The 14,758-nt window shown below is 34.4% G+C and overlaps 1 protein-coding gene and 1 pseudogene across 1 annotated transcript; both read right to left on the reverse strand.

Annotated features, from left to right (window-relative positions):
- Positions 1-1,752: 1,752 nt before the first annotated feature.
- Positions 1,753-9,719, reverse strand: LOC117125469. Its single transcript, XM_033271969.1, has 2 exons — positions 8,771-9,719; positions 1,753-2,294 (listed from the first exon to the last, which is right to left on the reverse strand). The coding sequence occupies exons 1-2, from the start codon at positions 9,668-9,670 to the stop codon at positions 2,289-2,291; spliced, it is 906 nt and encodes a 301-aa protein (XP_033127860.1). The 5' UTR covers positions 9,671-9,719; the 3' UTR covers positions 1,753-2,288.
- Positions 9,720-13,686: 3,967 nt separating this feature from the next.
- The window catches only part of LOC117125458, a 6,267-nt pseudogene continuing 5,195 nt past the window's right edge, over positions 13,687-14,758 (reverse strand).

Here is a 14,758-nt window from a genome sequence, read left to right on the forward strand (position 1 = left end):
ATCATTAATCTAATCTAACTTCTGATATTAAATTAATCAATTACTGTATGTATATTAAATTAATTAATGTATATGTTTTTGATTTATTTTAAACTAAAGATACTATTTAATTTCACATTTTAATCACAATTGTTACTTAATCAAATTCTTTAATGTTTATACTTTTGTTATGTATTTTGTATTTTTATATTTTACCACTTATGGCCTTGCACGGCCTTGATGAAAAACACCCTTGGGTGATCAAGTTTTTCCGTGTTTAAATAAAAGTAATTATTATTATTATTATTATTATTATTATAACAAAATCAAATTTTATAGCTCTATTCGATAGCTCCTGCTATCTTCATCAACGTTAATGTGAGAAAACTTTGGAGATCTTACATATACATAAAGAATGATAAATGGTATAAACCAATAAAATTATGAGACAGCACTAGTCCGTGAATTTGTGAACAAGATCAGAGATCTAAAGATGCAATCTTTACCGTGCATCAGTGGCGGCCCGCTAGATCTTAATACAGATTCTTTAATAATATATAAATTTTAAAAGGCAAAACCCATAAAACAGCAAACGGCCACATAATGGAAAACTATTTAAAATTAAAATGGAACAGTAGAGAAAATCTGATCGGAATGACAAAATGAACTAAGCATTCACTGGAAGGAATACCAATATCTGCAGACGTATCATATAAGAAATAATTATGACCAATTTTACATACGTTTTAAATGACTGAAAGTATATTCTTTATAATTGTTCATGGTTCAAAAATATGGAACATTATGGTCCCCTAATTAACAAATGTCAAATGTCAACTAAGTTTACTAATAAAACTAAAATTGTATTAATAAATTTATACTAGTCTAAAAAACATATAAATATTTATATTTAATATTTATATTATTAATAATATATAAAATAACATATAAATATTCAGTTATTTATATAGCGTCTTTCTTTGCAGATACAGAGCGCTTTTTACCCATGGCATTGGGTCTACATGCTTAAGTTTTGCTGCTGTAATCAGTGCAGGAACCAGCGACACCGCCAAGTACCCATTTATACTTCTGGGAGGAGGGAAGCAATGCAGATAAAGTGTCTTGCTCAAGGACACAAGCGAAATGCACAGCGAGGGATTGAAACTCTGACCTGAAGGTTGGGAAACCAAACCATTCCTGCTGCGGCAAACCACTTATTATCATTTTTTTTTTTCCCCCATTTTTTGAGTCATTTGGATAAAAGTTTATACAGCATATTAAGAAAATTCTAGATTCATACCCATTATACATTTACCTTCATATTATATTTATAACTTTTTAGCAATTGTATTAATGTATAATCTAATACCATTTTTTTAAAATCTATAGGCCTACCTGTCTTATACTACATGTGAAAGACCATGGAACTAAATGGATTGAGTGAATGATTGATTGTTTGAATTGACTGGTTGAGTGATTGATTGAAGATATCATGCAAAATTATCGTTTTTATTATAGGGGCAAAGTACAGTATAAGTTTTTCAATTAAATAAATGGCATATTTTGTGTGGTATTTAATTATGAGTATCAAGCCTCTCCAGTAATATGGACGTTGGCATTGACTCTTTGGAAGGAATGACTATCAATTAACTATTTATGTTATTGAGGAGGGTTTTAGTGTGAGCATCAACTTAGTTCCATCATGATTGGGATTGAAAATTTCAGCTGTAAAACCAAGCAAATGGCACTCTCAAAAATTCATATCCAACTTTAGTAATTAAGTTGAGTTTCTCAAAGTAACTAAAAACCAACACTGCTATTTTTGTAGTTGACCTCCTTGAAATTTAAAAAAAAGATATTAGTAATTATCGTAGTAGCAGTAGTACTAGGCCTAGTGTACTACCAGCTTGTGTTTTATAGATGCATTAATGTAATCATCTCTTTTTTTTTCTTCTGATGAAGCTGACAAGAGCCTCTAGCTCAATCCCTGGACGAGCTTCTTCACACTTATAAATTAATTGTTATTTATACAAATTGTAAGTTACCGAATGATATTTATATATAAAAGAAAAAAAAAAACAACATAATTTGTGTACCTGTAGCTTGTTCCATGGGAGATCTTTTTCTGGGATACCATAATCATACAGAATCTCTTGTCCAGGATGTATATTCTGCATGGCGAACAAACACAATGTTGGCTGATTGTCTATAGACAACGACTTCATTTTTGCATTTTGCATTTTCTTTGTCCCATGGTTAATTAACCTTCCCAAAAAAATAGTCCTTCTTTGTTTGGTTCTATGGTTGCATCAACACTGTAAAAATAAAAAGAATCCAAGTTTTATATTACCTGAACTTTCTATTGCTAAAATTGTCTTTTAAAATAAATTTAAAAGGAATAGTACGTGCAGAATTGTTTTTGTATTGTGGTAAACTCAGTCAACTGATCAATTAAATGACTGAACTCCATCTAGACAACTCAAGCTCATGACTCAACACCCAGAACGGTTACAATTGAAACTTAATCTAAACTAAATCAACCAATCAGTTCTACTCAGCAACAATGGAAGTGCAACAACAGCCAGCTAACACGTGTGAACAACAATATACTGTATACCCAGGGAAAATATCATGGCACACTGTTACATAACATATGAAGACAACCCAGCAATACCTGGATACTTACGCGTAAACAATTAAGCATACATTTACTCGTGATTCCACAGTATCTATTTTTTTTCCTAAAGAGCTTGACTGTATAATTATTTACATTAAGTTTACCTTTAATTGCAAAATATAAAAAAAATGCTTTGAAGCACAGCATATTTTAAAATTTGATTAGTAATGTAAACTAAATTAGGTTTGAATTTATATTCATGATGATCAATGTATAATTTTTATGCACTGCAGATTTGAGAAAAACAATGTAATGTCCTAATCAAACTTAAGTACCATATTTCAAATAATTTAAGGACAAAAAATAACATTTAAGTTAGTTATTAAATTACCTATCACATTATTACTGGCAAAGTAACACATGTATGAGACTTAAAAATATATTAAACACACATTATTATAGGAAAATCCACCGCATACAAATACCTATAGGCTGAGATTGTATTAAACACATATCATTATAAACAATTCTTGTAAGTATCTCACATAGAAATATTACGGGAATGAGACACTGTATGCCAATGTGACACATTATTATAGGATAGTGCATCACAAGGTCTTTCAAAAATGACACTTCAAACTCATTTTTTTCGTATAAAATCAATTTTATTCGTAATATATGACCAACACTTGTGTTTATAATATATTTATTAATATAAACACGCTGTAGTTTATAAAAATTGTCAGAATAGGTGGCAGAGGCACTTTAAAACGAAAGAAAAGTGCATTATTTCCTATAGAAATCTATCGTAAATAAAATATTTTCCATTTATCTTATCGCGCCCACCCAACCGTTTTCCTTAAGGGAAAACGGATAACATACACCCTTAACCATAGCAGCAGAGCACCGTATCAGGGCACCGTATCCCCATTGCTGTGACTGCGACGCTGTAGGGCAAACGCGGCAAAGAGAACAAAATACACATTGTTCAACCAGCAACATAAGTCTGTTGGGCGTCCCATACTAGAGCCTGCAAAGAGAAACATACGATTAGAAACATATCTAAAGACTCATGACACGTCGCTGAAATACAAGCGACGTGTCACAGCGAATGGAATCGGTCAAGTGACCTTATATTATATAATATATTTTGCCAAATCTTTAATGACTATATTAATTTGAGGCCTTCAATAAAAAATCCAGTTTGCATGGATTTTCTTAAATAATTATTGATATGGTAATGTTTTGTGTGTTGTGTATCTTGGTTTTCCATTAACTTTATTTCAATCTTCGCAGATCTTGCCCCTTCCCACTTTGTTATGAGACGGCATTCCTTGATGTTTGTGAATTTTTTTTGCACTATCAGCTTTATGTAGCATGTATGTCGTCATCATTTCTGCCATCCAAGGGCTTCGATCCATTGTGAAAAGTGGGGGAGGGGCGAATTTCAAAATAAGGAAATCTTCCTCCCTTTAACTCTTCTCATTTTTTTTCTCCCTCTTTTATTATTTTTTATTATTTTTTACAGGATTGACGGGAGGAGGAACAGGGCCTCTGGCCCCTCGCTGGATCCTCCCCTGCATAATGTCATGGAGAGATTGCACCAAGTAACATTGTGGTATCACCACTTAAATAAGTCGAAATAGACAGACCTCTCCATTGGTATATATATAGGGAAGTATAATATTATTGTTTATAATGGCTATATAAAATTCAATTTACTAACTGTAATTTTTTAAATTAGGAAAAGACAGGAATTGTATACAGACCTTAATAATATACAAAAGAAATAAATTTTGTATAGTAAAAATTGTGAGTTCGTAAAAAAAAACTTTGAGTTCGTAAAAATGTTGGCCTAATATGTTTACACGTTTCCAATTTTAACAATGTACACCATAAAATTGATGGAGTGGTTACTGAGATGGTTACGAAATCTACAAACAATTGCTTTTTTACTCAATGCGAAATGCGCACCACACTTGGAATAGAGCACAAGTGAATGGACAAAATTCATGACAGTCATTCATAATTGTTGTTCTTTCCACTCGTTTCGAAAAGTGGGGTTTTAAATATAGAAGATTGGTGACAAGTGGGGGGATAATTGATGTGATTTCCCCCTACTTTGAAAAGTGGGGGAAAGTGTCCCCTTGTCGAGGGGTGGCGCCAGTGGGGCGGTGCCCCTGACGAGGTGTCAGATTTCCCCGACGAAAGCAAAGTGGGCATGGTCGAGCTTCAATTAAAAGGTTCTGAAAGCAGTCCTGGGATGAAGCCTCCCTACGGGGGCCCTTGTATCACCCACTAATGTAACAATCAACCACTAATGTAACATTAACCACTATTGTAACAAAAATCAAAGACTATTGTAATAATTCATTAACCACTATTGTAACAATGATTTAACCACTATTGTAACAATGATTTAACCACTATTGTAACAAAAATCATTAACACTATTGTAACAACAATTTAACCACTAATGTAACAACGTACAATATATAGTAGTCTCCAAGCCGAAACTTAATGTGCATTGTCATATTAAAAAAAAAAATTTTTTTGTGGCATTTTTAAAATTTTAAAATTTTTTATATAGAGGGTTAAAGGTCATATTTAAAAAAAAAGGTCTGAACAAGCCCAAACTGGACAGGGATAGTCTCTATGACATTGTAAATATTAGTAAATATTTTTTCTGAAGTTAAAGGTCAAAGGTCATGAAAGGAAAATCTTTTTTAAAATGATAGGCTTTTTAAAAATGTTGTGACTTTTGATATAGATGTTTGGTCTGAACAAGGCGAAAATTGCACAGGGATGGTCCTAATTAGGTTACTTAAAGTCAACGCCGGAGTGTAAGAAGGGGCACTAATAATTTGAATGGACGTTAATCCTCAGTGGTACTATAATTTTTTGAGTAAATAAATGCCTTGTTATACTAAAACGATAACGATTAACGATAAAAAATATTTTTATATTTTATCGTTTTAAATTATTATTATTATTATTAGGAATTTGACTTGATTTATGAAAATATTTTTTATCGTATTTTAGCAGACAGTTTCTCAGAAATTGTACGGTCATTCCATCAATCAGTCGGGTAATTTTTGCAGCCCCATTTCATTAAATAATACTTTTTCGCCCCTTCACACATCACTATCTGGTTATATTACATCTTTCCTTTGTATTGGCTTGTGCTAGTATCTGTGACGCAGTGGGGATGTATGCATGCAAAATGAAGTAGAAGACAAATAAAATATTCAAAAATAACATTTAATTAATCAATTTCCTAATTTCCTGTTCTCTGACCCTGCTATACAATATATTTTTGTTCTATTTGATCTATTTGAAACCTTAATTCTATAATATTTGTTAGACTACACGTTAAAAAAATTTTTTTTAGTTTATTTTATATTTTTCCAAGTTGCAATTCTCACTTAATTTTGGTTCATAAGTACAGTAGTAGTAGTAGTTGTAGCTTTATAACCGCAAGGATTATTGTATAATACCCTTCGCCCGATGATGATACAACATTTATTTCCATTAGCCACTGCCTGGTCACCGTAAGTGCCATCTCGTGACATATTTCTAAGATACTGGTTCCATGGTAGACCTATGGATAATTCGAGAGGCATCCCATCTGCAGCACTATCGTGTTCCCTTAAAAATTTACAAACTTCATCTCTCAATGTTTCTGATGAACGAAAAATACCATTGCTTTTCAATTGATGTGCAATAGCCTCAAACTGACTGTTTCCATTACCGGGTGGGTCGTAAGCCACCTGGTATCCTAGGTTTTCAAACACTAGATTTCTATTCCATTTGCTTGTTGGAAACGGCTGAGAAAGAAGAATGGCGAGGATTTTCTTCTAGAATAGGAAGGTTTTGTTTTGTTTTGTTTTTGATACTTTCTTTTGTTTTTCTCGCTCAGCTGTTAGATTGGTTATGTCTTCTACTGAAATCCAAGATGTAGTCTCAACACATGTTAACGGGTGTTCAAATTTCACTTTATACCGATACATTTTTAAGTTCCTTTGAACCACTTTAGATTTAAGGACATATCGTCTTTTAGGAGCAGCTTTTGTTGTTCTTGAAAACGGATATCTTATTAACACTGTTTCTCCCAAATGATATTTTGACGGAATTTTATTCTTCATTCTTCTGTTAATGTATCTTACATCCCATGTATTACTGGCATTTTTCGCCTTCTTCCTAATGCCTGCTCGTTCCTTGTTGCTTGTAATCTTTTGATTTAGAAGACTCTTGATATTTTCTGTTTTCATATACGCGTCTGCCATTCTGTACATAATTTGCCACAACATTAGTTTTTCTGCCGTAAAAGACTTCGAACGGTGACTGCCAGCCAAGAACATCCATTGGCTCCTCGTTTTGAAGTTGTTGGTATCCCTTTAATTGAGTAGCCCAATTCACCCCACTTTTCTTGAGATGCGCCATGTCGAATGCTATCTTTTTCCTAAGGCTTCGGTGCGACCTCTCAACCTTCCCTTGAGACTGTGGATGGTATGGTGAGCTTCTTACAATTTTAACTTGGAGCTTTTTACGTAATTTCTCCACTGCTTTTTTTAACTCTCCGCCATTGTCCGATTGTAGCACTTTAGGTGGTCCAACCTCCATGTATAGATTTTTGAGAATCAGGGCGACTTCTCTGCTTGCTCTACTAAAAAATGGGCGTAACCACAGGTAGCGACTGAAAACATCCTTCACTGTAAGAATGTATTTAAATGTTTTGCCATCTTCCAGGACTGGTACCTTGCTCATGTCAATTATGTCTATCTGATGAAGAACCTATAATGAAAAAAAAGTAATATATCACACAGTAATATTTATAACTCAATGCATTTTTTACAAATGAAAAATAAATGAGAAAAAAAAAATTATGATATGATATTCTCATTTAAATTTACAAGAAGGGGTGGAAAAACCCTAATAATTTTATTTAACCCATTGCATAAATCTCGATATATATAGATGTAAAATCTATTATTGCATAACTATACGTATTACAAGTTTCAATTAATACTTATATTATGGGCGTTTTTACATGAGTCCAAGCATCTAAAAACTTGTTTCGGTGCTGTGTCGGTTGGTTAATCTGTTGGTCGGTCGCCCCCCCCCCCCTTTTTTTTGTTTTAATTTAGCATGCTATTTTTAAACTTCTGTTAGTCCTGGTTTCAAATTTAACAAGCAGTTTCTTAGCGATGGCAGTCAGTCGGCTTGTCCTTTTTGTGGTCTGTCCTATTATTTTGAACATGGTATTTTAAAAATAGTTATCCTATGGCAGTTTTGAAGCATTTTAATGATATCGGCCGGTCATTCATATAATATAGTTAGACCTACACTGTAAAAAAATTTCTCGTAAAATTACGGGAAAAGTCCTGGCAGCCAGGGTGCCAAGAAAAAACCGTAAAATTTACGGTAAAACATAAAAAATTCCCCGTAATTTGTACGGGCAATATAAGGTATATTTACGGGTAAACCGTAAAAACTGCCCGTAACATCACGGGTACTCTTTAAAATTTGACCGTAAATTTTACGGCATATTTATTATAATACCGTAAATTTGACGGCACCCTTACTATGATACCGTACATTTTACGGCACCCTTATAATAGTACCATTAATTTTACGTGTAGCTCAATTTTTTTTTACTGTTCAGTGAACTTTATTAAATTAGCAAGAAATTAAAGTAGATCTTTGAGTTATTTACATAGCACACATGTCCGCATGGAGCTTCTATACTATAATACTTATACATCATTTATTCGCATTGTATCTTCTTTGCATGTATTTGTCTCTCAGTAGTGTTTAAAAAAAATAACGGAATTGAAAAGGCAGTACACTTTAAAAAATTAAATTCAACTATTTTTCTTTATTCATTCATATTTGTTGACCCTTAGTATCTGGGGGGCCTAGAGAGGTAGAGGTCACCCATGCCCTCACTCCAGAATATACATTCTGACTCATCACCATTATATACATCACATAATACAATTTTAAGTATCACTGTATCTGACTGCCGTGATTCAGAAGAACCCCATTATAAGCCAAAATCATCTATAGCTTTAAGTAGGGTTGTAGGCTGTAGAAAACTAAGGGTGAGTGATAGATATTTTTAGGATGGGTACATAACATTGGTAACATTAAAGGGAAATAGCAATAACTTACATCTGCAAGGAACACTATTTCTGGTGCTTTCTCACCCAAATATGCCATAATTGATAAGATAATACCAGCCGCCTTCGTGGAAACAGTTGATGGCATTGAACTGAGATCATATAAAATGTTTTGAATCGCCGGTCTTGTCACAGTTTTCATGTAAGCCATGATTCTTGGTCCTTTAGCTGTCAACGTTTTATTCATGGTCTCTTGTATATCAGTGTTTGTTAGCTGTCTGAAGTGATTGATCATTCCACATCTTTTGAACAATACTGGCCAGTCTTCCAGAAGATTATCAATTGTTAATCCACTATTGATGTCACGCTTTTGACTGTAATATGTTAATTTCATTTGCAATTCTATTTCTTCTGTTACATCACCACTACAATTTTTAAGATCCTCTTGTAAGGCCAACTGCGTTTGTTCAGTTTGCCCCTCTTGAAGCTCTGGTTGCCAGTCCACACACCCATAAGTGTCAATTCTTTTTACCTTTTCAGTAACTGGGTCTGCTGCAACTGCTGCACGTCGTTTTACTCCACTGTTTAAGCCTCTGTTCACATTCTCCCACCTGCTAAGTAATTGTTTAGATAATGAAGAATATCCAGTCCCAATCACATCGCCGTCAATCTGATCTAACAGTGGGGCTCGGTGTTTATAAACAATGGCCTTTGCAATAGTGTTGCAGGCTTTGATTGTTGGGTGCTGCCGGATTATCTGCACTTTGTCAATGATTGTGCGAACCATTGCTCTACGGTCAGAAGGAAGCGGTCTTTTGTTTTGCTCCAATGCAGTACAGAGTCTTGCACTCATTTTTTCCCATGGAACTTCAAATTCCTCGGCCCAATCAGGATTTTGGGTATGAGTGACAGGTACACATAACGCTTCCACAGTGCTTGTTAATGCTTCCATACTTATGGATGCAGTTTCCAAAACTACTACTTCTGATGGGTCAATTTCGACTTCTGCAAAAATGTATAAGTGAAATGTTTTAATACATGAAGTAAATACTGAATACTATTCTGTAGGGGTGCAGTAAAGTTTCTTTAAATCATGAAGTTGCTTGGGAGATAATTGATGTGAATATAATAATAACTGCACTCACAATGTAGAAGTGGTTGGCGCATCGGTTGTGGCTTGGACTCCCAACCTCGGGGTCGGGGGTTCGAAACTCTCGCTGTGCAAATCGCTTGTGTCCTTGGGCAAGGCACTTTATCTACGGTTGCCCCTCTCCAGAGAGTGGGTACCTGGTAGGTTCAAACACAGCCTGCGCTGAATACAGCTGCAACATTATGGAATACCCCTATGGGGCCTGAGTGTGTGTTCCATATGTGCTTGTTAATCAAACTGATTCAATTATAACATAATTTCAAAATATACTGTACTGTAAAAAATCCCTAGAGGTTAACAAAAGAGTACAAGCTAACACTGTATGTACCTGTACGGTTTAAATATTATCACTGACCCTAAGTACTGACACCCACCATTGGATTTTTTATATCTTTGAGCAATAAGTACAGTAATTGTTTAAAAACGAAATAACACCCCCTTGTACAGTACATTACAATATAATTCGTAAATTCTATAAAATTACATATAAGATAAACACTGTTTTTATTATGGGTATGCAAAACATTATAAAATTGTCATATTAAACATGGCTTAACTACGGTATGTTAACGACCATTAAAATTTTTTAACCGGTCCTTGGAACTGCATAATGCTAGCCACAACAATGAGTAAAAAACAAAAATGATTATATTATACGCCTGCAAAAATAATTCGCAAAATCATTGGAGTGTCACCATCCGTCTCTGCTCTGTCGCGGTCCCGGGCCCCTACCTAGGTGACTAAACAAAGGAACCGGATACAACATTTGCCCTGCCACAGACGACCCGGTGCTCAGAGACAGTGACCAAGATAGAGGCACCCCAGTGATAATGCTGAACAAGTTAATTATTTGAAAAAACATTAACTGATAACCTGAAATTGTCAGGAAGCATTTTGTAATTCTTGAAAGTTCCAAATTGAGGAAGACATTTGTGAAGCCTCACCAAAAAATAAGTCTCATGGTTAGAATATCAAAAATTGAGTTTATATTTATTTAGGTAGATCACACAAGTTTTAATTTGGCCTTTGAATGGCTTCACTAGGATATGTAGATCCAGAGATGTGAGCATTTAAATATTATGTGTAAAGAGAACCACATTTTGAGAAAATCCACCTCAAATATAAACTAACCTGTACAAATAATAGGACTAGAATTACATAATACGGCCAGAGAACACTGTTTTATTAAAATCCACTAAAAAAGTATACAGTCCTAAAATATAAATATTAAGCTATTCAAAAACATTAAAATCAAAATTTTGGGGATTATCTCACAATGATTTCATCGACGATGCATCTCATTTCGTGGTGAGACCTCACATTTTATTGAACAAAAAACCCCTACAGTTTTAGACAAGCACAATGCACATGAAATTAGTAATGCATGCACAAGCTCTGAGACATACAATTATATTAATATGGCCTTACTGTAGTGAAAAAAAACCAAACCAAACAAACAAACAAAAATATGTTTTTTGAACATATAAATTTGATTTCATTTTTATGACTTTTTATATGTTGCTCAAACAATAATTTTCCTGCAAACATCGGTAAGAAGTGACTGTGGTTTAATAGCCACAAATTTTATTTTATGCCAATTAGCACACCCGCCACCACCAAAAATAGAAATTTCAGAAAAAATAAAAGTTTTATTTTTATTATGCCCTACAGTACGTTGCCTTAAAATTTTCAGAGATAAGATATGTATATTTCTAATTATATAAATTTGTAGCATTTAACCATCCCATTTTACATTCACCAATAGAATTTTATTTTTATTTTCTCCTCTGTCTGGATGTATTTGGCAAAACTATTGCTAAAGAAAACCAAATTTTATTTTTATTTTTATGCCACCCTCCTCCAATGATCTTTAAAAAACATAAGTGTATGCTAAACAAGGAATAAAAAAAGTTTCGCCTAAGATATAAACATGTTATTGCAACATCTACAGCACACACACTGCATGGTGTAAAAGTACTACCTTTCTACTTTTGAATTGGTAAGATACCAATGGATAATAATCAACTAAGCTATTTGCATTCTGGCATGTATAGATAGTGTCTTGATTATTAAGGACATATATGGACATACCTGGCCATAAAAAAGATTTAATGTTTTCAGTTACAAAGTAAACTACATCATTCCTAATAAGTATAACAACAATGCGCCCAAACACAAGATGCATTTCTTCTCCCCCAACGACGACAAACATTCCTTTACGGTAAAGAGACCCTTTGTAGGTTACACAATATGTTTCAACTGTGGTGTCAGGTGTAAAGTTAAATCTGCATACTGCTTCTGCAATTGACTCATTGTAGGTCTCAACAAGAAAAGGGCTAGCATGCTGAAATTGGATTACTGGTGGAAAAAGGCTTCCTACATTTAAATATGCCTGAAGTAACTGGTGCCTTTCTGCTAGTGTAAAACATATATTCTTAAAAATGTGTGACATCCGTGCACATCTCTTAAAGTATGTGTGCTTACTTTCAAAACGAAGTGTCCAAAGTCTTATCAGAGGGCCAATGTAGGATAAGTTCTGAATGTGACGCATATAATGGTGTTTTGGCTTTAGAGCATGTTCTGCAAATGAATCAAGTCTTAACTGGAGATATTCGTCTATTAGCACAGCCAGATAGCCAACATTTCCTTCATTTATTTTTGGAGCACAGACTAACTCTACAATCTCTTTTAGTAGCAAACAGGGATACCATACTTGATCATTATAATCATTCACTCTATTCCCAACCAAAATTGAAAAGTTCCTTAGAAGACACCAGTTCTGTACAGCATGGCCACTGATTTTTTCCCCTGAACACTAACAGTATTTGGTTTGTTGTTAGCATCACCACCAAGAAACCTGAATTTTCACAAAGTACTTAATGTACAATACTAGGTCATATGAAACAACACCTTCAAATAGGTCATGCCCAAGGCAGGGTGGGAAACCACTGGCTGACACACAAAAGTATTTTAATTGGTTGAAAATGGATCTATGCTTTATGCCTTCAATAATTTCTGCTTCTGGTCTTTGTTCTATTTCTAGCACAGTCCAATCATAGTTAGCAACAGTTCTCTTTGAACTATTAGCAAGAGCATTTTCCTGAAAGGACATTTTGTCAATTAAGCAAAACCTGCAGAAATGTGGAGATGTGCTAAAATTTTCAGTAAATCCACACAGGAAATGCGATCCCAAGTTATCTCCAGTGATTGCACCGACTGTGCCTTTCAAATGATTACCCATCCCATCAGAAATACCTTCTTGTTCCAAATGTTTCAAGTCTGCAATTAACTTAGAAAATACTTTGTCTTGACAGAAATATTTCAAAACTTTTTTCTTGCACAGAAGAACAAGTTGCATTTGGTCAATAGATGAGCGATAAAATGGGGGGAAATTTGCAAGTGAGAAATATACACCCAACACTTTGTGCTTTGTTTTGGCAGAACCTAGAGGATTTACTACCTCAATTGCATCTTGATATAACAAGATATTCATGGCATTTGGTTTACTCTTAAAAAAGGTGTTTTGTTTGTATACTTTTCCATCTGTAATGTCTTCCAAAACTCCTTGTTTGTTTGTTCTCAGCTGCACATTGTTGTACTGTTGATGATCAGTATGTGAACATAGCAATCTAAGAGTGTCAAGTATGGGCACATACTGACTAAAGCACTGCTTTCTGTTATCATTTCTACCAAAGTAAACAGAGACTCGTGCTAATAATAAATTAAACTTTTTCTTAAAGTATGATTTCCGTGTGTGATCTGTTTTGAGTGGACTAGTATTACATGACTGCAATAAATTGATTGCATTTAATTCCTTTACGATTTCTTGTCTTTTGTTAATATCAAGATTAAGTGTATCTAGTTTTTTTGTAATCTTTTGTGCATACATGTTTTCTCGATATCATGCACAGTTTGGAATTCCTCTATTATAGACTGTATAATAGAAGCTGGGAGAAGACACTTAGCTTGAAGTTTTAAATAAAACATGGCAAGACTACGAAGAAAGTCTTCCTCCAAATTTTCCATATCAAAAGACTCGCAATCATCTTCATTATAATCAGTGCCATCAAAACTAACATTATTAACCTCTGTCTCTTGTTCATCAACTGGTTGTTCATCATGTAGTTCTTCACCAAGTACTACATGATATGTACTTTATTATTTTCCTGCACAATATCATTTACTAATAAATCTACAGACCAATTTCGATGTTTACGGGACAAGTGACCTGTAAATGATGACTTCTTATCGAACTTTCTATTACAGGACTTAAAGGGGCAGCAAATTGTAACAACATTCTAAACGCTTTAATAATAAACGCTTTACCGCCACCTATAGGCGATGATTGATGTTGTTGCTATGTGTGAGCATTAAATGGCGCACGCCACGAAGTAAAGCATAGTTCATCGTTCTATACTTATATACTGTAATTATAACTACAAGCATATCATAACATGGTGGCAGCGGTGGTGAATTCCTCCTACACCAACGCCAGGACCTATTCTGCTTCAAACGTGTATACATCAAGGACAATTCCTGTTGTAGAGTATGTGAGTCATCTCCCCTCTATTTACTACTACTGTGACTACTATACTATTAGTTATCGAGGCCTAGGCCTAGACCTACACAATTGAAAAGCATTATGAGCTTGCCGACTGCCCCTGACGCCGATGCGTCAAATGAGGTTGAACCAAATAGCCGGTAACGCCGGCCTTGGTCCTACTGCATACAAGAAACCACAGATTCATCCACCGGCGCCTTTCAATCCAGAAGGTGATGATGTTGCCGAAGTTGCAGAGAGATGGAAAATGTGGAAACAAATGTGGGGAAATTATTGCACTCTGACAAACTTAGCCAGTCAACCCCAGCCATACAAAACGGCATTACTAC

The sequence above is a fragment of the Anneissia japonica genome, unplaced genomic scaffold (assembly GCF_011630105.1).
Source record: "Anneissia japonica isolate Jap-2015-1 unplaced genomic scaffold, ASM1163010v1 scaffold1467_len401143_cov160, whole genome shotgun sequence".
NCBI lineage: Eukaryota > Metazoa > Echinodermata > Crinoidea > Comatulida > Comatulidae > Anneissia > Anneissia japonica.